The sequence below is a fragment of the Camelina sativa genome, chromosome 8, assembly GCF_030686135.1.
Source record: "Camelina sativa cultivar CO46 ecotype springtype chromosome 8, ASM3068613v1".
NCBI classification, from domain to species: domain Eukaryota; kingdom Viridiplantae; phylum Streptophyta; class Magnoliopsida; order Brassicales; family Brassicaceae; genus Camelina; species Camelina sativa.
The window spans coordinates 2,251,701-2,274,403 of record NC_141887.1 but is presented as its reverse complement, the minus strand read 5'-3'; the positions used below and the strand labels follow the sequence as shown (position 1 = coordinate 2,274,403).

The following is a 22,703-nucleotide window of genomic DNA, read 5'->3' as shown; positions in this document are numbered from 1 at the left end:
TATGGTATTTATTATTTTTCTCTATTTTCAAATTCGTCCCTATAATATATCAATATTTCGGATTTCACTTAAAATTACAGAGCACAATTCTCTACCCAATCTTTTTACTTACTCTCCACTCAAATTTGCTTTCTCCAGTAGCTCTGAAACTTGCGCTTCCTCTACTAGCCATGGCGGTATGTAACTGCTTCCTCCGAGCTCCACCGCTCTCTCGCTTACTCCTACCGGTTTTATCTCGCCGAGGTTCGACTCTATCCCCCGGTTATGGTCGGCTCAAATCCACCGTAATGTTTTCCTCCGCCGTGAACCGGAGCATACCTTTGACATCACCTGTCCGAGCTGCAGTAAAACGCGTCTCGCGCAGAGAAGATGATGAACTAGCTTCGGGTAATTTCCCTATCTGTTATTTATATACACTAGTTCTTCTGCTTACATTTTTATTATATTGATTTACGTTTGTTTGGGATTTATGAAGCTTCTGATCTTCAATTTGAGACGCCTTTGAAGATAGTTGAGTATCCGGATCCTATACTAAGGGCTAAAAACAAGAGGATTGGTGTTTTTGATGAGAATTTGAAGAACTTGGTTGATGCTATGTTTGATGTTATGTACAAGTAAGTCCTAAAGGCAAGTTACTACTACTTAGTACATAGTAACAAAGACAAACACAGAATGATACTGTGATTACATGCTATTGGGCAGAACTGATGGCATTGGGCTCTCAGCACCTCAAGTAGGTCTCAATGTTCAACTCATGGTGTTTAATCCAGCTGGGGAGCGTGGTGAAGGAGAAGAAATTGTTCTTGTTAATCCAAAAATCAATAAATTTTCCGATAAATTAGTACCGTTTGATGAAGGGTGCCTATCCTTCCCAGGGATTTATGCTGAAGTAGTTGTATGTCCACCCTTTCTCAATTGAATTACTTTTTTCACCAAATTTTGTGTTTCAATTCATTTGCTCATTCAGTTTTTATTGGTTGTGTTTTTGCTTTCAGCGACCACAATCTGTCAAGATTGATGCAAGGGACATTACTGGCGCAAGATTTTCAATCAGTCTATCACGTTTACCTGCACGGATCTTTCAGCACGAATACGACCATCTGGAGGTTCTTTCTCCACTTTCATTTTGATTATATAGCAAGAAAAACACACAGAAAATACATTTATTTTAATGGCTGCAGTTGTGTGTATATACAATTTGAAGAAACCAGATAAAACACTGAAAAGTGGCCTCATTTACTTGCGGGCCTTATCTTTGTTTTTACATTTGTTACTGGGCATGCACTTTTACTTGTTTTTCATGGAGGTTTTTTGTATTGCTGTATGTGAGTATCACTTGCAACCCCTCGTTACGGTCTGATGGAACAATCTGTCAATTACAGGGAGTTCTCTTCTTCGACAGAATGACGGATCAAGTTCTTGATAGCATTCGTGAAGAGCTAGAGGTGAGTAAAACTGTAATAGGACAGAGTCTTAAGCTACAATACTTCTCGTGGATAAATCACCCTTTGCATCTAAGTAGTGACTTTGGTGAACATCTTTACGTTAAGTAGTTTATTCTCTTAAAAGGTTTGTTATCATCGAAATTCTACAATATTCCTGACAAGTAGTGTACCACAGGCCCTAGAAAAGAAATACGAAGAAAAAACGGGATTGCCAAGCCCTGAAAGAGTACAAGCTCGACAAAAACGGAAAGCAGGAGTTGGTTTTGGCAAACGTTGATGAGACATTCTCGTTCAAATCCCCTTTCATCTTCGTGTAGGATATGAGTTAAACATTATTTTCGAGTTTGACATTTTAAACTTTGTTCTCTTGGGTTTTTGTCCTGAAATTTTTCTTCTTTTATCCCACTGCAGGATTTAACTATGGTATAGGAAGCAGACAATGACAAGAAACACGTTTGCTTTTCTAAATTTAGAGGAGCTATGTGACGCCAATCTCCCAAACAGGATGTACGGTTGAGACACAAATCAGAATCTTTTTGGCTGAGTATTATACGTATTCAGATTGTCTGTTTTGCACTGTTATCTAATGTTGGCCTATTAGCTTGAGCTTTGAAACTGCGTTTACAACCATGTCGTGGTTTACCTTGTTATAAGTAAAATGCGTTAGTTGTTTACCTGTGTTGGAGTTTTTGGTAATTAGACTTTTGATACATTGTTTACTTCTTATTTGGTACATTTACTTTGCATCCCTCAGATCTATGGACTAAAGAATTATATTGCTTGTGATGTGTTCTATCATAACTGGTCCATGAAGTCATCATTTTTAGATTGTTTCTTTACAGATAAAATCCTTCCTTAAGCTATGGGTTGGGTCCTCTTCTTTTGACTTATGACCAATTCAATACCGGTAGTCTATAACAGAATGCAATACACTGACATGCAATATGTTACATTTCATTTGCAAATGATTTATACAAACTAGTATAAGACAAAGCAAGAGGAATCAATCCTTCTTTATTCGTATAATTCTATAATGTTTAGCCTATCTTAACATTTTTACATAATTTCTTGCTATAGTATTAGCAAGCATCATTATTAGACTGACTAGCTTCTGGTGACTTTTCTGTTTTCAAACATTGTATTGGTGGTAGAGTTTGTGTTTTCAGTTCACCGTGTGCGTCCCAGCAGAAAGGATCAAGTGAGCTAGCTTTTTCTGTGGCTGGCTTAAGCTCTATGGTCGACAGTGAGATTCCTGTGCATGGCAAGCTATCACTGCAGGCGAAGCGTATAGGTTGTTTTGTGTAGGTACCTTTTATGTTTATGTAGTTTATGTTTGATACAGCCACTGCTGAAGTTTCGTTGTGGCATCCTCCACCATCGCAATAGTATTGATCTATTATTATCGGATTGGCTACGTCGCTGACTTGAATATTTGAAAACATAACTTGTTTTACAGACCCTGACCCTCCCTATCATGCACATTATCAAAACTTTTCAGCATCTTTGAACTATCACATGCTTTTTTTCAATCAGTCTTTGCCTTTATTCTGTATGCAAATGACTCTACAGGAAAAATTTACCTGCCAGGATTTTATTCTAACTCCATTCGTAGTTTCATGCATCGTGACATCACGGACAGTAATGTTTGAAACACACGCTTTTGTATTGTCTTTTCCCAGTCCTCCGATGCTAATTCCATGGCCAGGCCCACAGTCTACATCATGTATGTAGATATTAGAGCATCCAGTTTGAATTGATATACAATCATCTCCTGTAGAAAGAAGGAAATTGTTAATTTTCTTCATGATGATTTGACTTTTAGTGTCTTATTAAGAATGGGTTGACTTATACTCCCTCCGTTTCATAATATAGGATGTTGTTTCATAATATAGGATGTTTAGAGAAGTATTTTTGTTTCATAATATAGGATGTTTCCAATTTTCTATGCAACTTTTAGATTAAATTTATATTTTATATTATGCAGATTTGTTTATGATTGATTAAACTTTTTAAAAGTAATTATTTCTTAATATGCGTGTTTTCACTAAAACATCCTATATTTTGGAACGGAGAGAGTAATATTTTAATTTAAATAAAATGTGACTTGTTTGAAGTCTGTGGTTACCACAAGCCAGCGTGCTGCGGTAAATAACGGCATCTTGAGAGTTTTGCAGGTGGATTCCATCTGTGTTGGGGGAATCTCCGGGGGATGAAGTTGTAAAATCAGACACTTGAATGCTCATGCAATTATCAAACTTGAGGTGGGTTTGAGGGCTGTTTTGTATGGTTATTCCATTGACTGTTACACCATTACTCCCGTAGAACCTCAAGGCCTACATGCACACCAAGGTAAATCAAAATAAATTAAGTTTCAAATGTTGATTTGAGTTTGACTCCATCCATGAATTTTAGTGAAGATAACTTACTGTTGGTTTAGTCTTTGGCATTTTTGTACCCAGTTGTTCTTTCACCTTTCACAGTTGAAAAGGAGTAGAAGCAAAAGTTATTGCAAGCTAGAGTTTCCAATTTTGTTTAGCTAAGAAAATTGAATTTATGTTTTTACCATGTCGTTCTTAGTTATTGACTGTGACTCATCTGCTGGATCATAGTCAGGGGACTTGTTCCACCATACTGATCCTTGTCCATCAATTATTCCTTTTCCTTTTACAGTGATTCCTTTAAGTGATTTGAATTCTATCCATTGCAAGAGACCTGAACCCCATGCACTTGAACTCGTTGGAGCTATGATCTTTCCATCTAGCTGCACAGTATCAAAATACTTCAGTCGAGATTATATAACTTAAAATGTGAATAACATTTCGTTGTTTGTGTTATCTTGAAAATCACCTGAAACACGATGTTCTCTTTACATTCTTTTCCCAGGAAGGAAACAGGTCCAACAAGGAACGTAGAACCAGATGGAACTAATAATGTTGACGCTGCCACCTTACAAGCTTCCTCCCAAGCATCTTCGAAAGCCTGAAATACAATAAACGGTTCCATTATATATCAATAAAACATTTATCTACGCAGCTAACCATAGAAATGCTCACTAACCTTTGTGTCATCACTTGTCCCATCACCTTTTGCGCCATGGTCAAGCACATTGATTGTTGCGGAAATTTCCCTTTCGGCAACAGACCTGCGAATTCCTTTCCAGTATACACTGTGCCTAGCCGCACAAGTCCCAAATCTCGAAGAGAGTAAGGAGACTAAGAGGAGAAAGTTGAGGGAAAGATATTTCAAGGTTAGTTTATTCATCTTTAATATTGAATAAGAATTTGTTTCTAGGAAGAATTTGTTTAGATATGGAATGAAGAGGAAATGGTGAAGCGAGGCTCATATTTATAAGTAGAGAAAAGCACTGTTACGCATATGAATTTTGAATCTATGATGCAGTTAAACAGTTAGATGAAGACAAAAGGCCTTGGAACTCTCTTCCTCTTCAAGCATGTTCTCCTCATTTGGTATAGTTTATGGTATTAGCAAATAAATATATAAAGCTTATGGGGTTTACTTGCTTGATCAGCTTGTTCTATTGACCGTATCATCACACTTTACTTGTGATTTGGCTTTGATTTGTTCTTGAAAATCATCATACAACTTCAACATGACAACATCTTTACTTACGATTAGGCATTGAATTTGTTTTTGAATAGGCGTGTTACCTTGAACTTCTTTTGGTCGCTACTACTAACAACATCTTAGTGTTCTCTAGCATTAATTCGAAGTTTCATTAAATGGTTTTCATTAGTGTTCGTTCTTGTATTACTGATCTTGAAGGTTTGTGTGCAGTACGTAGTTGCTGAAAACAACTGATTGCTTTCGTTTATAACAGAGTATGGGTCCGGTCAGATACTTAACCAGTCTTGGTAAGGTCAAAATCCATTTTATCAGGTATCACTAACTAAAGATGGCGAAAGAGTCAAGAAAAGTTGCCATATAATTACAGGTATATATCCCACGTAAACCTTATCATCAGATAATCTTTTTTATATTTAGTTCCTTAAATCAAGCACCGTAATTTATGTTAAATCTATGGTGTCACTGAATCTTTTAAAATCTATTAGTCATCTTCAACTCAAATTTCCAAAAGATCCATTGCATTAGTTGCAAAGACAATAGGATGCTCGATACGGTTATTGTGTTCATTGTTATAGAGAGAATAAACCAACATCTGGGAGTTTCTGGTTTAATTATAAGCATATTAGTAAGGTTCAATGTATGAAATTTGTAAAACTCGTGACCTGAAGATACACGTGCATGAGTCCCTGGTAAAAGGATATATAGGCTGCTATAGATTAGCACGTTGCTACGTGTATGCATCCCATGCGTTGACTGTTGAATTATTGTAGTATTTGATGATTACATAATCTTCTTGGTAAGCCTATTGGTTACCAAAATTGGAATAATTTAATCACTCGTTTTATTTGAAATTCTTGTTACTACTTTATTAATTTTCTCTTGCTTTGGCAGTTGAAAGTGTGATATATAAATTTTGTCTTCAAGTAACTGATTTCTTGTCCTCTTTCTCAATACCTTCTTTTTTATTCTTGTTTTGTTTGTTAAAGGCTCTTTCTCAAGATCTTGAATGTATTAAGAAGTACAGAATAGGTAATGTCTTTTGTTTTTGGTTTCAACGAGATTGGTAAACGTGGCAACATTAGACTAATTTTGCAATACTTTGATGGTTCAATTTTTGTTTTTATCATACGGGAGAAAAGTGTTGGATAGCAAAGCAAGTCACATGAAGTACTCATAACGCGCAAGTCACATGAGCAATATTTTTCAAGTACTCTGAGAATTTGTGTATGGCCAAGGCCAACAACTCACGTAAGACGTAATATTTGAAAATTGATCATTGTGTAATCTTAACCCGTGATTTGATGTAACGTTTTCTACGTTCGTATTCGTATAAAATAATTTTATAATACCGTTATTTTTTTGTCAACTTCTCTATATTACTGTTTTGCAGGCAGGGATTTGCACGCAATTATTCTATGAATAACGCCAATTTTTCTGATGGTTTAGCCTAATATCGTGTACGAAATTCACTCTTTTTGTCGTAACCATTATTTATCTACAATTGGTGATTCGTATGATCCTATCTAATTGTTGGCAATGATTGTTCAACCAAAGTGCGTATTCTTAACAGAGAGGCGTAAAGTGCAATCTTCTTATTACCAATCGTCCATCAGAGAAGAGTATATAACAAGCCCATATACTTTAAGGCCCATATCCTTTTATGAACCCAACGGTCGAATCAGACAAAACATCGTTTAGTGGAACCAAATCTTGTCGCTTTTCTATTTTATGCTGACTTGGCGATTTCGTAATTCCAGATTTCCTTTTTTCTGACAAAACAAGAATACAAAAAAATTAACAAATACCCAAAAAGCGAGGAAGGTGAATCAGTGTACGCCACGCTTCTCTTAACGTTCCATACTCCTCTCAATATTTGCCGTCCGATTATATCATCGCTTTTCCGAACTGAAAATCTAACCGTCTATTAAAGAAGCTTACCATACACCTACCCGCATGAAAAAAGATTCAACACCATTAAAAGCAGTCAAACACAAATGACGTGAGTCTAAGATTATTCCAACCAAAACACGCCACGTGTAGGGATACTCTTCCTCGAGCGCGGACGTCAAAACTAACTATCAACTAAAACTTTGAAACCACCTATTGGGTTCCGCTTTTTCTCTCTGCCATAACATTAAAAAAAAAAAAACACAAACACAGAGAGAAACAACAACTCACGAAGAGAGAGATTTGCCATTTTCGGCAAGGAAGAGTTTTATTTTAGGGTTTCTAGTTGCTGCTGAAGCAAAAACGATGAAGTGAATTTGCGGCGGAGACTGACTTTTCAGGTATGACGGCGCCGTAACTGTTTCGTCTTTGCCTAGCTTGACCCAAGCTGGAACTAACCTTTTTAGTTTTTTTTTATAGATTAGGAAGGGTTTAAGGTTGTATGTAGTTTTGTGTGAATCTATGTTAACTAGATCGGAGTTTTAAATGTAGAGAGCTATTATGCTTTTTTTTTTTTTTTTTTTGGTGTTTCTTACTTTTAGATCTTCTTTACTGTCTCTGTGCTTGTTGGTCATTTTTTTGTTTCAGTTTTTGGTTCGTGTTATAGGGGTTTTAACTATGTACTGATGTTTTTGAGTTTGTGTGTTTTGATCTTTAACAGATTGACGAATTGAATTAAAAAGTTGTTGGATATGGCTTCTGTGGGGACGTTACCTGCTTCATCTATGGCAACAAAACAAACCAATGCTTCCGTATGTGCTGCTGACAAACTACCTGAAGGGATTAACGAGATGAAGATTAAAGATGATAAGGTTGAAAGAAACTCTCACTTTCAATTAGTATGATTTGGACATACTTGGGTTGGTATCTTCTTTCGTTTAACGTGTTTTCTTCTTGCTGGTTTTGCTTAATAGGAAATGGAAGCAGCTGTGGTTGATGGGAATGGAACTGAAACGGGTCACATTATTGTTACAACTATTGGTGGTAAAAATGGCCAGCCTAAACAGGTTTGCTTGTTTAACATTTGTGTTTTTGACGATTATCCATATTTTTCTATGTTAATAAGAGAAGTTGACAAAAATATCTTTTGCATTCGTAAGTGGCACAATTTGTGGTTTCTGTGATGTGTAACGTGAAAATATAGACTCTTATAGCTCTTTCTTTTTGTCCTTTCAGACCATAAGTTATATGGCAGAGCGCATCGTTGGACAAGGTTCTTTTGGAATCGTCTTTCAGGTGGTTTGCCAATTACATAAACTCTAAATAATTTATTTTACTTAAGTGGCTGTTGTGCATATACTCAACTGTAGATATGTTTTCTGATTTTGTTGCTTCTATATATGCAGGCCAAGTGTTTAGAAACGGGGGAAACTGTTGCAATCAAGAAAGTTTTGCAAGACAAAAGATACAAGAACCGTGAGCTACAGACGATGCGGCTTCTTGATCATCCTAATGTTGTATCCCTCAAGCACTGTTTCTTCTCAACGACAGAGAAAGATGAGCTGTATCTCAATTTAGTCCTTGAATACGTTCCTGAGACTGTTTATCGCGTTTCAAAGCACTACAGTCGAGCAAATCAGAGGATGCCCATGATATATGTTAAACTCTATACTTATCAGGTAACTTTTAGTCAGCCCACCTGAATGTGTACTCTCATTTTCTGATATACTATGGTTCATTCAATATTGTTGCCGTGATATTCTAAAAAAATTATCTACCTTTCTGCTGTGACTACAGATTTGCAGAGCTTTGGCATATATTCATGGAGGAGTAGGAGTCTGCCACAGAGACATAAAACCACAGAATCTTCTGGTTCGTGTCTTAAGTTGAAATGTTGGTCAGACCTTTCCGTGATCTACATATATCTGCTTGATTAATCTTGTGCTTCTTGTAGGTTAATCCTCATACCCATCAGGTCAAGCTCTGCGATTTTGGTAGCGCAAAAGTTCTGGTATAATATCTATTAGCATTGATTTCGTTTTAATATGGAAAAGTTGGCACATTTTCTAGTTACTACTTACTAGTGCCTAACCTTTCTAGCTTTGCCATTCTTTAACAGGTCAAAGGCGAAGCAAACATCTCATACATCTGCTCTCGTTACTATCGAGCACCTGAACTTATTTTTGGAGCCACGGAATATACAACAGCAATTGACATATGGTCTGCAGGCTGTGTTCTTGCTGAATTACTCCTGGGACAGGTAGTTTGACTTTTCCATCATAATCTTTTATACTTTTTGATTTGAATCGCCGAATGATGTCTAAAGTTCTGTATTACCAATCTTTGGCTGGTCCAACTTTTGGGTAGCCTCTTTTTCCAGGTGAAAGTGGAGTCGACCAGCTAGTCGAGATAATTAAGGTACTTCAATTTAGTTAAACCCATAATCTTAGCAATTGTGTATTGGACATGGATCTGAAGAGGCTCCATTTTCTGCTATTGATAACCATTACTTATTCTGTATTGTGTGGTTACAGGTTCTTGGAACACCAACTCGGGAGGAAATCAAATGTATGAATCCAAACTACACTGAATTCAAATTCCCTCAAATAAAGGCTCATCCTTGGCACAAAGTAAGCACTCACATCATTAATTACTCTCTCAACATCACTCCATATATTTTTCTCCTTTGCTGATTGGAAAACTTGTTGTTGATCCCTAAGATTTTCCATAAGCGTACACCTCCAGAAGCTGTAGACCTCGTCTCAAGGCTTCTCCAGTATTCTCCAAACCTCAGATCAACAGCTGTATGTCCAGGAAATGATTACTGTTTCACATCATATAATAGCATCATATTTGATATACGTTTGGTTGATTCAAACTAATTGTAATTGTAGATGGAGGCGATAGTCCACCCGTTCTTCGATGAGCTACGTGATCCCAACACACGTCTTCCCAACGGTCGTCCCTTGCCTCCTCTCTTCAACTTTAAACCTCAAGGTATGTCTCTTCCAAATACATAGCATATGCTTCTGTTTGTTTTCCATTTCTACCATAGAAAAGGCTAAAGTGTGTGTTTGTGAAATTTGTAGAGCTAAGAGGAGCAAGCGTAGAGTTGTTGTCCAAGCTTATACCTGACCATGCCAGAAAACAATGTTCCTTCCTGGCTCTCTAAATCTCTCTCTCCCTATGTATGTGTGTGTATGTAGGCACACAATGCGCTTATCGCTAAGTAATGGAGTTAGCTTCTCAGGATTATTATTATTAGCTTTCATCTTTCATGTGTCTGGTGCTGTTTATTGTCTCGGTCTCTTGGATGATGGACATTCTTTTTTAAATCAGAAGGCTTTGTACCTTATTGTTATGTATACGATGATTAATGTAATGTATGTAACTGTCTTTTGACTCGATGCAGTCATGTTGGATACTAAATTATTAATTATCCTTCTCGCTCGTCACGTGTCATATCTTTGGTACGCCATGCATCAAACCTCATTCTTCAATGCTTCGCCAGAATTATTTCAAAAAGAGCCTTAAATGTACTTTTATGTAGTAGACTTAGATATAAAAATTTATTTATGAGAAATTCGAGTTTAAGTTTAACCAATTTCACTTCCTCAAAGCAATAATGTATGATTATTTATAGGAACAAAAAATTAGTGTTTTGGAAAATGCCTCTAAACTCCTAAGCACAACATGTGTCGTGTTAAGTGTTAACGTGTCATTATCAAATTTGGTTTATTTAGTTAACAAAAAACATCTCGGGTTTAATTGTTGAAGTAGTACAAAGTATAGGGCCTAAAACGCAAAAGTCTGAAAAATCGAATATATTTTTTTTATAGAAATCAGACTTTTTTTTTTGTTTCACTGTTTCTTGAGTAAACGGAACGACGGAACAGAGCTCTCTCTCTCTCACCGACGGCGACAGTAACATTGCCGGAGGCGGGAGTGCTTCTGCTAATCTGTAGCTCAAAATCAAAAATTCTGGGTATGAATCTTATTCTCGTACTAGATTATTATTGGTTTTATTCAATTCAGCTTGTTCACGGTGGCTGTTCGACTCAGTGAGAGTTCTCGGTCAGGCCAATTTCGCTGGCTCCGTTTTGTATCATTATTCAAAACTTGTTCTGATTGTAAATAGAATACAAATTAGTAGAATCTGCTATAATTCTCAAAATTTGATTCTTACAAACACACTTTTTTTTGCTCCTTTTGTCTGCGTTTGATCATGTGAGATTCTTTAAGAAGTTAAAGAAAATTTGAGGCCATGCTTGGCATTTGAATTTCTTAAAGGCACAAATTGTTTTCATTTGGGTTATTCTTACTGACGGATCTACAAAACCTTTGATACTTTTTGAGTTGATGAATTTTGGCAGGTGTACTACATTGGTGTTACTTCCTTGATCCCATCAGATTACTACAAAAATGGTACATTACGATCACTTGCTCAAATTATGAATCGAACTACTTTGTATATCTTACTATATATGTTACATGGTTATGAAGGCGCAGGATTCTGCTGGTGATGACGATTATGTGGATTGGAATACCGATGATGATTTGGAGATTGATAACTTTCAGTCATCTCCATCTCCAGTACATTCCAGGGCCGAGACTTTAGTTGGTGTAGCCGTGGTAAGCCTTCCTTGTTCTAAAACACGTATCTAACAATTTTATCAGTTTATTATGCCTGAACAGAATCGTCCCTTATGTGAACAACACGATTTTTTTTTTTTTTTTTAATAATGTCAGACAACTGGTTCCTTGAGCTCTCCTACTACTGAGACAACTGACTTAGTTCAGATGGGCTTCTCTGACGAGATTTTTGCTACATTGTTTGACATGGGATTTCCTGTTGAGATGATTGCTAGAGCAATCAAGGAAGCTGGTGAGGCTTTTTCCCCCTTCTTTTTCTTTTCTTTCTAGATATATGTTTCTTTGGTTTATCAATATTTTTTTATACAATTATTTTACAGGACCAAATGCAGAAACTTCGGTTATAATTGATACTATCTCCAAGTACTCGGTGAGTTTTCTAATTTTTGGATCTTAATTGTTTTTTCCTCTCAGTGGCCTTTTTTTATATCCAATGAATCTCTCATTCCTCTTATATATCTTTGTGAAGAGTGATTGTGAAGCTGGTTCTTCCAAGTCCAAGACTATAGATCATTTCCTTGCGATGGGATTTGATGAAGAAAAAGTTACCAAAGCTATTCATGAACATGGTATTTACTGATTTTTTTTTGTTGTCCTTTAAAGTAAGAACTAAAACTTTATGACTTTTTGACATTTGCTTTTATAACTCTCAGGAGAAGAAAATATGGAGCAAATAGCTAATGCACTCCTCTCTTGTGCAGTAAGTGATGTTGCAAATATATAGTGTCTCTTAACATTCCAAGATAGATCTTAAATTTTGTTGATGGTTTGTAGGAGACAGAGAAATTAGCAGAAGTAAAAGAAGAAGATGACATTGATTGGTCTGATGATGAGATCAACTATGATGATTTATTAATCTCTGATGATGAGGTATATGTCATTCATGGTGGTGATAAACATATGTTTAGCATCATACGTTTTAATTGTAAATGTATACCACTGCTATTTATATGCATTTTTAATCTGTTAAACCATGACAGAAGGATCCAAACTCCTCCAATGAAAATGGCAACCAAATACGTTCTTTGGTGAGAATGGGTTTTTCAGAGGTAGAAGCTTCTCTCGCTGTGGAGAGATGTGGTAACCTTACCTTAAACTATTACCATTAGCACTAAATTTTAGTTCTTTTTTATTCAGTTTCCTTCTAGAGAAAGAGTCATAAACGAAATTGCCTGTGTTAATGTTAGTAACTTCTGGTCTTGTGACGTAGGCCTGAGATGTGTTTGCTGAGCATTGTGACTGTATTTTCGCTAACTGATACAGTTGTCATTAGTTCTGTGTTAGCCTCTGGTTCTGTGATGTAGGCCTTAGATGTCTTTGTTGAACATTGTCATCGTATTTCACTAATTGACATGGTTGCCAAACGTTGATATATATCTCACGTACCCTATATATTTTGCTACCTTTTTCGAACTTATCCACACTTATACGATTTAAATTTCAGGAGGAAATGTGGACATTGCAGAGCTCACGGACTTCCTTTGTGCTGCTCAGATGGCTCGAGAATTTAGTGAGGTTCACACTGATCCTGAAGAACAAAAGGTATGGCTAAAACTTGTTGAAAATATGTCTTCTATAAGTTAATTCGTTTGGGCACTGATTTTGTTGAAAATTTGGTATGTGCAGCCTAGACATGATGTTAAGAAAAGGCGGTTAGAGTCGAATAGAGAGTCAAGGTCATCTGTTGATGAGGAGCCGGTTCGCCTACCAAATCCAATGATAGGATTTGGGCTTCCAAACGAGCCAGGACTCATCACACATCGAAAACTTCCAGAGTTAGCACGAGGTCCACCTTTTTTCTACTACGAAAATGTCGCCCTCGCACCTAAAGGTGTCTGGGAGACTATATCTCGACATCTATATGAGATTCTACCGGAGTTTGTGGACTCGAAGTACTTTTGTGCTGCTGCGAGGAAGAGGGGCTACATCCACAACCTGCCTATCGACAACAGATTCCAGATTCAGCCTCCACCAAAATACACTGTTAATGAAGCATTTCCTTTGACAAAAAAATGGTGGCCAGAGTGGGATAAAAGGACCAAGCTGAACTGCATTTTGACTGTTACAGGCAGTGCCCAGTTAACTAACAGGATCCGTACAGCCCTTGAGCCTTACATTGGAGAACCAGAACCGCCTAAGCATGTACAAAGATATGTGATTGACCAGTGTAGAAGATGGAACCTCGTCTGGGTGGGGAAGAATAAAGCTGCCCCACTCGAGCCAGATGAGATGGAGAATCTTCTGGGATTTCCAAAAAATCATACACGAGGTGGTGGAATGAGCAGAACTGAGCGGTACAAGTCTTTGGGAAATTCTTTTCAGGTAACTTCACACCCCATCTGCATAATAATATTCTGCATCATTAGCTGTTTGGAATAGTGAAATACTCGGTACATATTTTTTGTGTATTCATTCGTTGGTTGGTTAAACTTGTTTTAGGTTGATACTGTGGCATATCATCTGTCTGTCCTGAAACCCATTTTCCCAGATGGAATCAAGGTTCTATCTCTGTTCACGGGTATTGGAGGTGGGGAAGTGGCACTTCATCGTCTGCAAATCCGAATGAAGCTTGTTGTGTCTGTGGAGATCTCAAAAGTCAACAGAAATATATTGAAGGACTTCTGGGAGCAAACTAACCAGACTGGAATTTTGATTGAGTATGCAGACGTGCAAGATTTGACTAATGACACAATTGAAAAATTGATGGAAAAATATGGTGGGTTTGATTTAGTTATTGGAGGAAGTCCTTGCAACAATCTGGCAGGCGGTAACAGAGTAAGCCGAGTTGGTCTTGGAGGTGACCAATCTTCTTTGTTCTTTGAGTACTGCAGAATTCTGGAAGTTGTACGTGCGAGGATGAGAAGATCTTGATCATTCCCTGAATTGAAGTAGATTAAAGTTGCTATGACTTGTCTTCTTAGAGTCTGTCAGATATTTTGGGATTAAAATCTAGTTGAACTTTATCTATAGCATCATATCTGTTATGTAATTTGGCCATGAAGGTACATCATTGAATGACATAAAGCCAACCTAACTCTCTTTTGCTCTTCCATAATCCATGTCACAACCCGGAAAAAAAAATTTAACGGCTGAGTTATAGTATTTACGTGAAAACGAAAGGTCTCGTCGATTCATATGATGGTTGAGTTATAATGTTTTGTGGCTGAGTTATCAAAAGAAATAATTTGAAAGCAAACAGTTGATTTATATTACTTAACGGTTGAGTTATATTCTCTCTGTATCACAATAGATGATTTTCTATGAGTTTCACACAAATTAAGAAAAACATTAAATGTGTAGCTATAAATATACTTTTAATTTATAAAAATATATTTCATAACTATCAACCAATAGTAAGTTATCAAAATTTAAATTCTCAATTAATGATTCTTGAAAATTATAATTTCTTAACATTAATTAGTAAAATTTTATAGAAAATCAATTTTTATGATACAAATTTTTTTTTCTAGAAAATCATCTATTATGATACAGAGGGAGTAGCATTTACGGAAAAACGAAAGGTCTCATCGATTCATATGACGGTTGAGTTATAATGCTCTGTGGCTGAGTTATCACAAGGAATAATCTGAAAGCGGAAAACGAAAGGTCTCGTCGATTAATATGACGACTGAGTTATAATGTTTGACGTCTGTGTTATTGCACAAAATAAAACAAATGTATTACAATAATACTACATTAGACAAGTTTTTGCATTGTGTCCAACTTGTTTAAATCGAGAACATGCGTTTAGCTCATGGCTTAACGCGTTCAATCCGTAGTCATCAAAAACAAGCTTCACAAGCTTGTTGTGTGTTGTTTCTGCATCTATCTCCACAACTCTACACCCTCTATTGTCGATGTTAAATACATATTTGTGTTTCTTTACCCAATTACTGGAAACAACAATTACAGTAACTGGATCCATGAAAGAAAATGAAGAAGAATGAGGAAAATTAATAAGAATGAGTGTGATTAAGAAGTGAAGAACAAGGAGAAAAAGAAGGGGAAGAACACTTTTTAACCAGTTGAAGAACAAGAGTCGAAGGAACGACATTTCATATTTTCGGAGAAGATGATGACATGGAATGCTGACATGGATGATGCGTCTGAAGTGGCAAGTCATCCACCAAATGAACATGTAAATCAGCCATCAAACAAAATTATAACTCAGCCGCAACATGAATAATATTACAGTAATTAAAAAGCAAAAAAATGGCTGTCAAATTCAGCCGCTTAATGTCATAACTCAACTGAAAATTTGTAACTCAGCCGTATCGTTAAATAAGTCAGCCGTAACTGAATGATATTCTAGTAATTAATTTTTTGCTACTAATTCAGCTGTAAAATGGCCGAGTTTTACGATAAGTCAGCTCATGGCGGCTGAGTTATAAAACTTAACCATAACTCAGTCATAACCACATCTCATAAGTCAGTCGTTGTTCATAACTCAGCCAGATTCAGAATGATAATTCAGCCGTGTCGTAGTGATAACTCAACCAAAAATTTTACAACTCAACCATTAGATTATAACTCAGTCGTAAGAGCGGCTGAGTTAGGGCATAACTCAACCAGATTTCATTAAGTCAGCCGTAACGCTTGGCTAAGTTATGCTCTAAGTCAGCCGTCCGCTCTTACTCAAATGTTTTTTTTTCCATAAATCAGCCGCACCATACCATAACTCAGCCCTCATTATCTCTGTAATGCGTTACAGCTGAGTTATTTAATACACATCAGCGATTTCTGACGTGCCAATGACATTTTTGTAATTACGTTTTTTTCTGTAACATAAAACAAAGACACATTAGGGTATTTTGAAAATACACGAAATATCCTAGTAATAAAAAAAAGATTTGTTATTCTGGTAATATTACCTAATTTAGAGTACATTTGAGTAAATCTCCCAATAATAAATTCTTACTCTGGACCCATTCTTCCACATTTTGCATTGCTTTCATCACATCTCAAAGCATCAATCTTGTTATACTAACAAGATAAAAAAACATGATTGATATTGTCAGATTCCAAACAACACCTTTGGCATTAATTTATCAATGTCATCCCTCTTGAAATTAGCTTCTTTAGACGTTCCTGATAGAGATCATACAGTGCTTTACAGACAAAATTAGTGTGATATATGTTTCTTCTCATCTGCTTAGTTGTGTTGGATTACAGTAGCAGATCTGATCATCTGACTGTATGGTGTTGATACTGAAAAGTTGAGTTTGTAAGGAATAGCTAGAAACTCAGCAACTTGTTAAATGGAAACTTGAGAATTCTGAAGTTTTCAGCACTATATCCAAGTAATTAGGTACTGGGGAGCAATGTTTAAAAAGACGAAAACTTCGGTTCAGCCATCCAGAGTGTGTAATACTTGCAGAGACACGTTGGTCAAGGAAGCAATTAAGAGTAGTCGTGACTGGTTTTTATATCGATTTGTTAACAATGATATAGCACTAATCTGCATTGGTTCCTCTATAATTACATCATTAATTTATTATTGCTCTGTAGACTTTTAGCAGATAGATCAATGCCAAATTAAACGAAACAAACTTGTAACTTCATTCTAAATAAGAGGGTCTGATATACATTAAGCTTAAACATCTTCCACTTAAACACCACCAAAGAGAGAACCAACCCATAACGAGTCTTTGTTTTCACTATATAAACAAAAAAGGGTTTCTCGTCGAACAAAACATTAGAAGTACTTCGGGTGTGTTTGATGTTAGAAGTACTGGTGACTTCGTTCCACACACAAACACACAGCAGACAAAATGAATAATTAACCGAACAGAAAGGGTCTCTACTATGTATATTGCCCCCATTTGGTTAAAACGAACGATGAGTTATCTCTGTTTCATCATCATCATCTCGTGAAAGCTGCGAGGTGGGTCAGAAGTCGACGGTGGACCTGCGTTGAACCTCTCAGGACTACGGCTTCTCTCTCTTCCCCATCCCGAGCTGCTACTGCTACAACCACCAAAACTGATCTTTAAGTTTATACTGAAAATAAGAATCATTGAGAGATCGAATGAGTAGTTTGTCTTGTTATTTACCTGTCACGTGAACCCCAGCTTCCTCTACCACCAGAATCACCACGGCCACCATAACCAGAATCCCCACGACCACCATAACCAGAATCACCATAGCCACGGCCACCAGAACCACCGGAAGGTGGACCCCAGCGGCGGAATTTGTTCATCCCACCACCACGTGTAGCCATTTCACGGACCTGTGGAGGAACTTTCTGATTTGCTCCTTCCAAGATCTTGATAAGATCTGAAGCATGTTTTGCATCTTGGTCCCCAAAGAAGGTGTAAGCTAAACCGGTTGCTCCAGCTCTTCCAGTTCTTCCGATTCTATGAACATAATCCTCCACTCCATTTGGAAAATCATAGTTGACCACCACCCTGTGAATCACAGTTATCCATTAGGATCATTGGTTTTCCAACTTTCGGTTGAATTTTGAAACTTTCTATCATATTCATCATACCTTATGTCCTTAACGTCAAGCCCACGAGCAGCTACATCGGTTGCAACAAGAACAGGAGTCCTACCACTTCTAAATTGGTTCAGCACGTCATCTCTCTCAGCCTGAGACTTGTCTCCATGTATAGCAGCGGCTCCAAACGTGCGGGTCAGGTTCCGTGCTAGTTGATCACACATCCTTTTTGTTGAACAGAAAATAATAATCTTGGAGCCCGGTTGCTGAGACCGCAGTATCTGCTCTAACCTTGTATGTTTCTCCATTGGTGCTAAGACTTCAACAGTCTGTATTATTCGATAAATACATAAACTATCAGATCCCTTATGTCATTATCTCTAACAGAATCGAAACCAAAATGAAGATGAAATGAAATCAAACCCACACCTGAGTAATGGACTTGTTCGCAACAAGCTCATCAACATTACCAATGTTGACTTGGGCAGGGTTAACAAGAAGATCAGATGCAATTTTTCTGACCTCCTTTGGCCACGTTGCTGTGTACATGAGGGTTTGACGCTTAGTGGGAACCTCTTTCACAATTTTCCTGATCTGAGGCTCGAACCCCATGTCCAACATTCTATCAGCCTCGTCCAGCACAAGATAAGACACTTGATGCAGACTGATTCTCCTCATTTCAAGGATATCATTCAGCCGCCCGGGAGTTGCAACAACAATATCAACACCTCTTTCTATTTCCTTCAGCTGAGGACCCTTGGGTGCTCCACCATACAAGCACTACAATACAAATAATCATCAAGAAATCACTCAATAAGACGCTTATCAAATATCATGTTCAGTACTTATGTATATTCAAGGATTTTGACTTACCGCACACGAAATTTTGGACGACTTGCCAAATTTCAGAGCCTCAACTTGGATTTGTGTGGCTAACTCCCTAGTAGGTGACAATACCAAGATCGTTGGGCCCATTTGTGAATCATTGTGGATCCGTTGGAGATGCATGAAACCAGGAATCAAGTAACCCAGAGTTTTTCCAGAGCCTGTTTTAGCAATGGCAACTATGTCTCTGTTCTGCATAGCAATTGGCCACGACTGAGCTTGAATTGGAGAAGGAGCAGAGAATCCTGCACTGTATACCTGGCAAAACAAAAAACCAGGATGTTCTTTTCAGCAGAGAAACACCAAGAGTATTCTGAGTTTACGGAGACAGATGAAGCATGATCCTCCCATTTGCAGGCAACAATAGATGTTGAAACCTGCAGCAGGAGGACACCTCTACTTCTGTCAGGACCCGATGGATAAACGATATATCAACATCAAACAGGCTATGCCACAAGCTTTGGGTGAAGTTGCAATCCCCTTACCAAAAAATTTGGTCCACCAAAAAGGGCACTCCAAATAATTTGCAAGGACCCCAAAGAAGTGGCACAGCGTACGACATTAGCTCCTCCAAGAGCAAATATCGCACCTGGGACAAAAGAGAGCGCATGTGGCATAAAATTGTGACTCTACTCAATACAGACCCTCCAGTAAATACTAAATGAATAGAACACTCAAAAGACAGACAAGTATTGCTGGCAGATAATATAAATCTGCAATATTCAGCAAAATAGCTCCCTCTTTAAATTACTACAGCCAGCCAAAAGAAACTCAAAATAGTCCATCACACTATGCAGTTATATGTGTGTATATATATAGCCCACTTGCCCCTCTCCCCCACAACAAAAACAGTTAAAGCTCGCAGACTAAATACCTCCCTCATAAATCACTGAATGCAACAGGTTGGGGAAAAAACGCGACAATCATCTAGCTTAACTAGAGTAAGGATAGTCATGCTTACTCCCCAACCAAAAACAGAGTAAGGATAATTGAAACTGATGTGATATTAGAAGAAAGATGATTCCATACCTCCCGCAGAAGCGCTGGGGGAAGACCGGTGGCTTCGAAAGACATCAGAGGTGGTGGCACTTGGCCTCCCTACCCAAATGAAAAGTGAATCTCAGAGTCAGCAGGATATAGAAACTTATATAGTCAATGGATAGGAACTAAAAGAAGCAAAGCTTCAATAAAAGTTAACAATATTAGCCTGTCAATACATAGGTAGTGCCAATAATGACAACTATCTGAGTACATGAACAGAAGCTGGATACAAAATAGGCAGGCAACTGTTTGTGCGTACTACCTCGGAGGAGAATGAACAGATGAGACTCAGAAAGAAACTCATATCTCACTAATACTTACACTGACAGTAATTTCATGGCGGCGGCAATAGGCCTCTGGGGACAATTCATTTCCTGTGGCCGAAGAAGGAGGCCCTTTGACAGATGATCCACCAGATGCAGCATTCCCTGGTCCACTCGCAGCATCATTAGAAGATATTGGTCCAGTTCTTGCAGCCTGTTCCAAATGAAAGCAAATTTGAAGATACATTATCACCAAGAAAGATGATGACTCCAGAGTGGCAAGCAAGTTGAAATAGTAATTATGAAACTTTGGAGAGTTTAAACAGTAGAAATTAGCCACAAAGCAACAGACATAGGTTAGTACCTCAGTGAACCTTGATCCAGAATCAGACTTAGGCCCATCACTGCCCCGATTATACTTATCCTCTTCCTTGCCAGAAGAAGATTGTTGAGTCTGAAGTGAAGAGCTTACAGGAGTAGCAGCAAGCTTGGGAGGAGCGGAAGAAGCTGGTCTCTCGTACTGAGTAACATTGGTCTCCGGATTCCAAAAGTACAAATACCCAGTTCTACTATCCACAAGACCTTTCCATGGCTTAGGAAGATTTGGATCCTCAGGGGCGTAACGGATTGTAGAAGCAGCAGCCATACCAAATACCTGAAAGAAGAAGAACAAGTCAAAGCGAATAACAGCTTCAGTTAAATGATCAATAGGAAACCAAAAAAAAAAAAAAAACAACTTTCCCAGAAAAGAAAAACAAAACAGTTCACTACAAGAAACTATCAACAGAAGCGAAAAAAAGCAGCCATATGACAAAGTCCATCACTTTCCCAAAAAGCATAGATTTTTTTTAGGTCTAAAGCGAAACTATGTCAAAATGGGTCTCTGTTTATGTCATAACACCACAGGTTCAGACACAAGGCCAACAAAAACCCTAACATGCAGAAGAACAGATTCGACCTAGTTACTCTCCAGACAACAAGACAAAACAAGATCAAACAGAGAAATCTGCACCAGGAACTACGAAAAGTAAACAATGCAGCTAAAATCCCCAAATACAGAAAACCGTACGGCAAGAGAGACTATTGAAATTTTTCGTAAACGAAGAAAAGACAAAATCTAAAAAATGTGGTTTTGGAAACACGAACCGAGCTTTCACTGTCGAGAGAGAGAGAGAGAGTATGAGAAAAAATCACAGAGCACGACCTAGATTCCTCCTCTCTAGAAAGCTACGCCACAGAGAAGAAGAAACGCTGAATATATATATATATATATATATATAGAGAGAGAGAGAGAGAGAGAGAGAGAGACTGGAGTGGAGAAAAGTAAGGAGTGAAATGCGTGCCGGTTAGGTTCCAACAACGACAACTGTCTTTAAAAAAAGGAAAAAAATATCTGTTCTTAGAGGGCCCTCTCTATACCTCATTGGGCTTAATCCCCTCTTCTCGCAACTATAAACTTTGATTTGACCCATATTAATATACTACAATTAACTTTTTAATCTTTTCAAGTCAATCACAACTTTTGTTCGTTTGACGGCGACATCGTGTTCGCTTCTTAAGAGCGCATTTTAATTAAGATAATCACCAGACTATACACAATTACATCGACATATGATTTTGATGAAGACAAACTTGTTTTTTATGAAAACCTTATAAGAAGGATTAAGTACTGTATTCCATCTAAATGCATCGCCGCCAACACACTTATATGAAGTATCTGAAAACAAATTATACGCCATGCTATACTCTTACGTTCTGTGGGCTTTGTATCATCTCGTTTCACAAGATTTGTTTCTCTAGCTAGTACATCTATAACCTTTTAACCTTTTCAAACAATTTTAATGTTATTTTTGGGTGTTGCTACTTGGTAATGGTGTATCTTTAGTTCGTTTGTTAACTTCTAAGATATAATGTTAGCGATGAGAATAAGGTTTATTTGTAACTTCTAAGATATACGAGCATTGAAAGTATATATGTTCACCTTAAAAAAAAAAAAAAAATCAATGAGATTACAAAATTCAAGAAGAAGTACGAAAACGAAGGAACAATGAATCTCTCTTCTTTTTCTAAACTTTCTACACATTATAGGCCAGACACAGGCGAAATTTTTTATATCTTTCGTCATTGAGTCTTCTGATGCATCTCCTTGAGATTTCTCCAAAGGTACCTTCCGCTAGCCATATCAACGAACATCCATAAACCATTCTCCACCTTTCTTTTCGAATTAGATCGTCCTTGTTTATCATTCGCTTCGACTGGTGATGGCTCGTCTGAGAAAAGTTCCGCGGAAGCATTCACCGTCCTCCACGCCATATATCCTGCGAGTACTGCCGAGAAGAACACTAATATGAACCTCAACGGACACATAATTCTTGATGGTAAAAAGGGATTAGGAGAATAAGAAACAAATTTGATCTCAGGCTTTCGAAGAATGGATTGTGAATTGATATTTTGATATTTATAGAGTGCCATTACATGTCTCCTTCTCCCATCGAGAAAAGGAAA

General features: G+C 37.5%; 6 protein-coding genes across 10 annotated transcripts; 3 read left to right on the top strand and 3 right to left on the bottom strand.

Annotated features, from left to right (window-relative positions):
• Nucleotides 1–48: 48 nt before the first annotated feature.
• Nucleotides 49–2,121, top strand: LOC104705741 (peptide deformylase 1B, chloroplastic/mitochondrial). The gene is made up of 7 exons (XM_010421811.3): nt 49–387; nt 476–614; nt 703–895; nt 996–1,106; nt 1,383–1,445; nt 1,621–1,758; nt 1,857–2,121. The coding sequence occupies exons 1-6, from the start codon at nt 171–173 to the stop codon at nt 1,720–1,722; spliced, it is 825 nt and encodes a 274-aa protein (XP_010420113.1). The 5' UTR covers nt 49–170; the 3' UTR covers nt 1,723–1,758; nt 1,857–2,121.
• A 257-nt stretch (nt 2,122–2,378) lies between these two features.
• On the bottom strand, nt 2,379–4,914 carry LOC104705739 (polygalacturonase At1g48100-like). Its single transcript, XM_087460388.1, has 7 exons — nt 4,503–4,914; nt 4,293–4,424; nt 4,009–4,206; nt 3,872–3,916; nt 3,571–3,778; nt 3,026–3,216; nt 2,379–2,914 (listed from the first exon to the last, which is right to left on the bottom strand). Exons 1-7 carry the CDS (start codon nt 4,704–4,706, stop codon nt 2,525–2,527), a joined length of 1,368 nt encoding a protein of 455 aa, XP_087316514.1. The 5' UTR covers nt 4,707–4,914; the 3' UTR covers nt 2,379–2,524.
• Nucleotides 4,915–7,033: 2,119 nt separating this feature from the next.
• LOC104705738 (shaggy-related protein kinase epsilon) lies at nt 7,034–10,322 on the top strand. The gene is made up of 13 exons (XM_010421807.3): nt 7,034–7,318; nt 7,639–7,789; nt 7,892–7,984; nt 8,154–8,213; nt 8,324–8,596; nt 8,715–8,789; nt 8,872–8,928; nt 9,037–9,177; nt 9,285–9,335; nt 9,452–9,547; nt 9,638–9,721; nt 9,812–9,914; nt 10,007–10,322. The coding sequence occupies exons 2-13, from the start codon at nt 7,670–7,672 to the stop codon at nt 10,087–10,089; spliced, it is 1,236 nt and encodes a 411-aa protein (XP_010420109.1). The 5' UTR covers nt 7,034–7,318; nt 7,639–7,669; the 3' UTR covers nt 10,090–10,322.
• A 415-nt stretch (nt 10,323–10,737) lies between these two features.
• Nucleotides 10,738–14,617, top strand: LOC104705737 (DNA (cytosine-5)-methyltransferase DRM2). Its single transcript, XM_010421806.3, has 12 exons — nt 10,738–10,902; nt 11,291–11,342; nt 11,421–11,549; nt 11,667–11,802; nt 11,891–11,940; nt 12,040–12,139; nt 12,224–12,270; nt 12,345–12,440; nt 12,551–12,650; nt 13,015–13,112; nt 13,197–13,892; nt 14,010–14,617. Exons 2-12 carry the CDS (start codon nt 11,340–11,342, stop codon nt 14,439–14,441), a joined length of 1,887 nt encoding a protein of 628 aa, XP_010420108.1. The 5' UTR covers nt 10,738–10,902; nt 11,291–11,339; the 3' UTR covers nt 14,442–14,617.
• Nucleotides 14,618–17,105: 2,488 nt separating this feature from the next.
• Nucleotides 17,106–21,645, bottom strand: LOC104705735 (DEAD-box ATP-dependent RNA helicase 46). 5 transcript variants are annotated; one of them, XM_010421805.3, is made up of 10 exons: nt 21,345–21,546; nt 20,563–20,853; nt 20,257–20,412; nt 19,924–19,992; nt 19,380–19,523; nt 18,883–19,152; nt 18,439–18,789; nt 18,061–18,338; nt 17,624–17,977; nt 17,106–17,534 (listed from the first exon to the last, which is right to left on the bottom strand). In XM_010421805.3, the coding sequence occupies exons 2-10, from the start codon at nt 20,842–20,844 to the stop codon at nt 17,414–17,416; spliced, it is 2,025 nt and encodes a 674-aa protein (XP_010420107.1). In that variant the 5' UTR covers nt 20,845–20,853; nt 21,345–21,546; the 3' UTR covers nt 17,106–17,413. The 5 variants fall into 5 exon arrangements, with proteins under 5 accessions (XP_010420107.1, XP_087318539.1, XP_087318540.1 ...); XM_087462413.1 differs by having other exon boundaries at nt 17,106–17,537; nt 19,380–19,483; XM_087462414.1 differs by having other exon boundaries at nt 19,380–19,483.
• A 563-nt stretch (nt 21,646–22,208) lies between these two features.
• LOC104705734 (uncharacterized) lies at nt 22,209–22,702 on the bottom strand. The gene has a single exon (XM_010421801.2). The coding sequence runs from the start codon at nt 22,668–22,670 to the stop codon at nt 22,320–22,322; it is 351 nt and encodes a 116-aa protein (XP_010420103.2). The 5' UTR covers nt 22,671–22,702; the 3' UTR covers nt 22,209–22,319.
• Between the last annotated feature and the right edge of the window lies 1 nt (nt 22,703).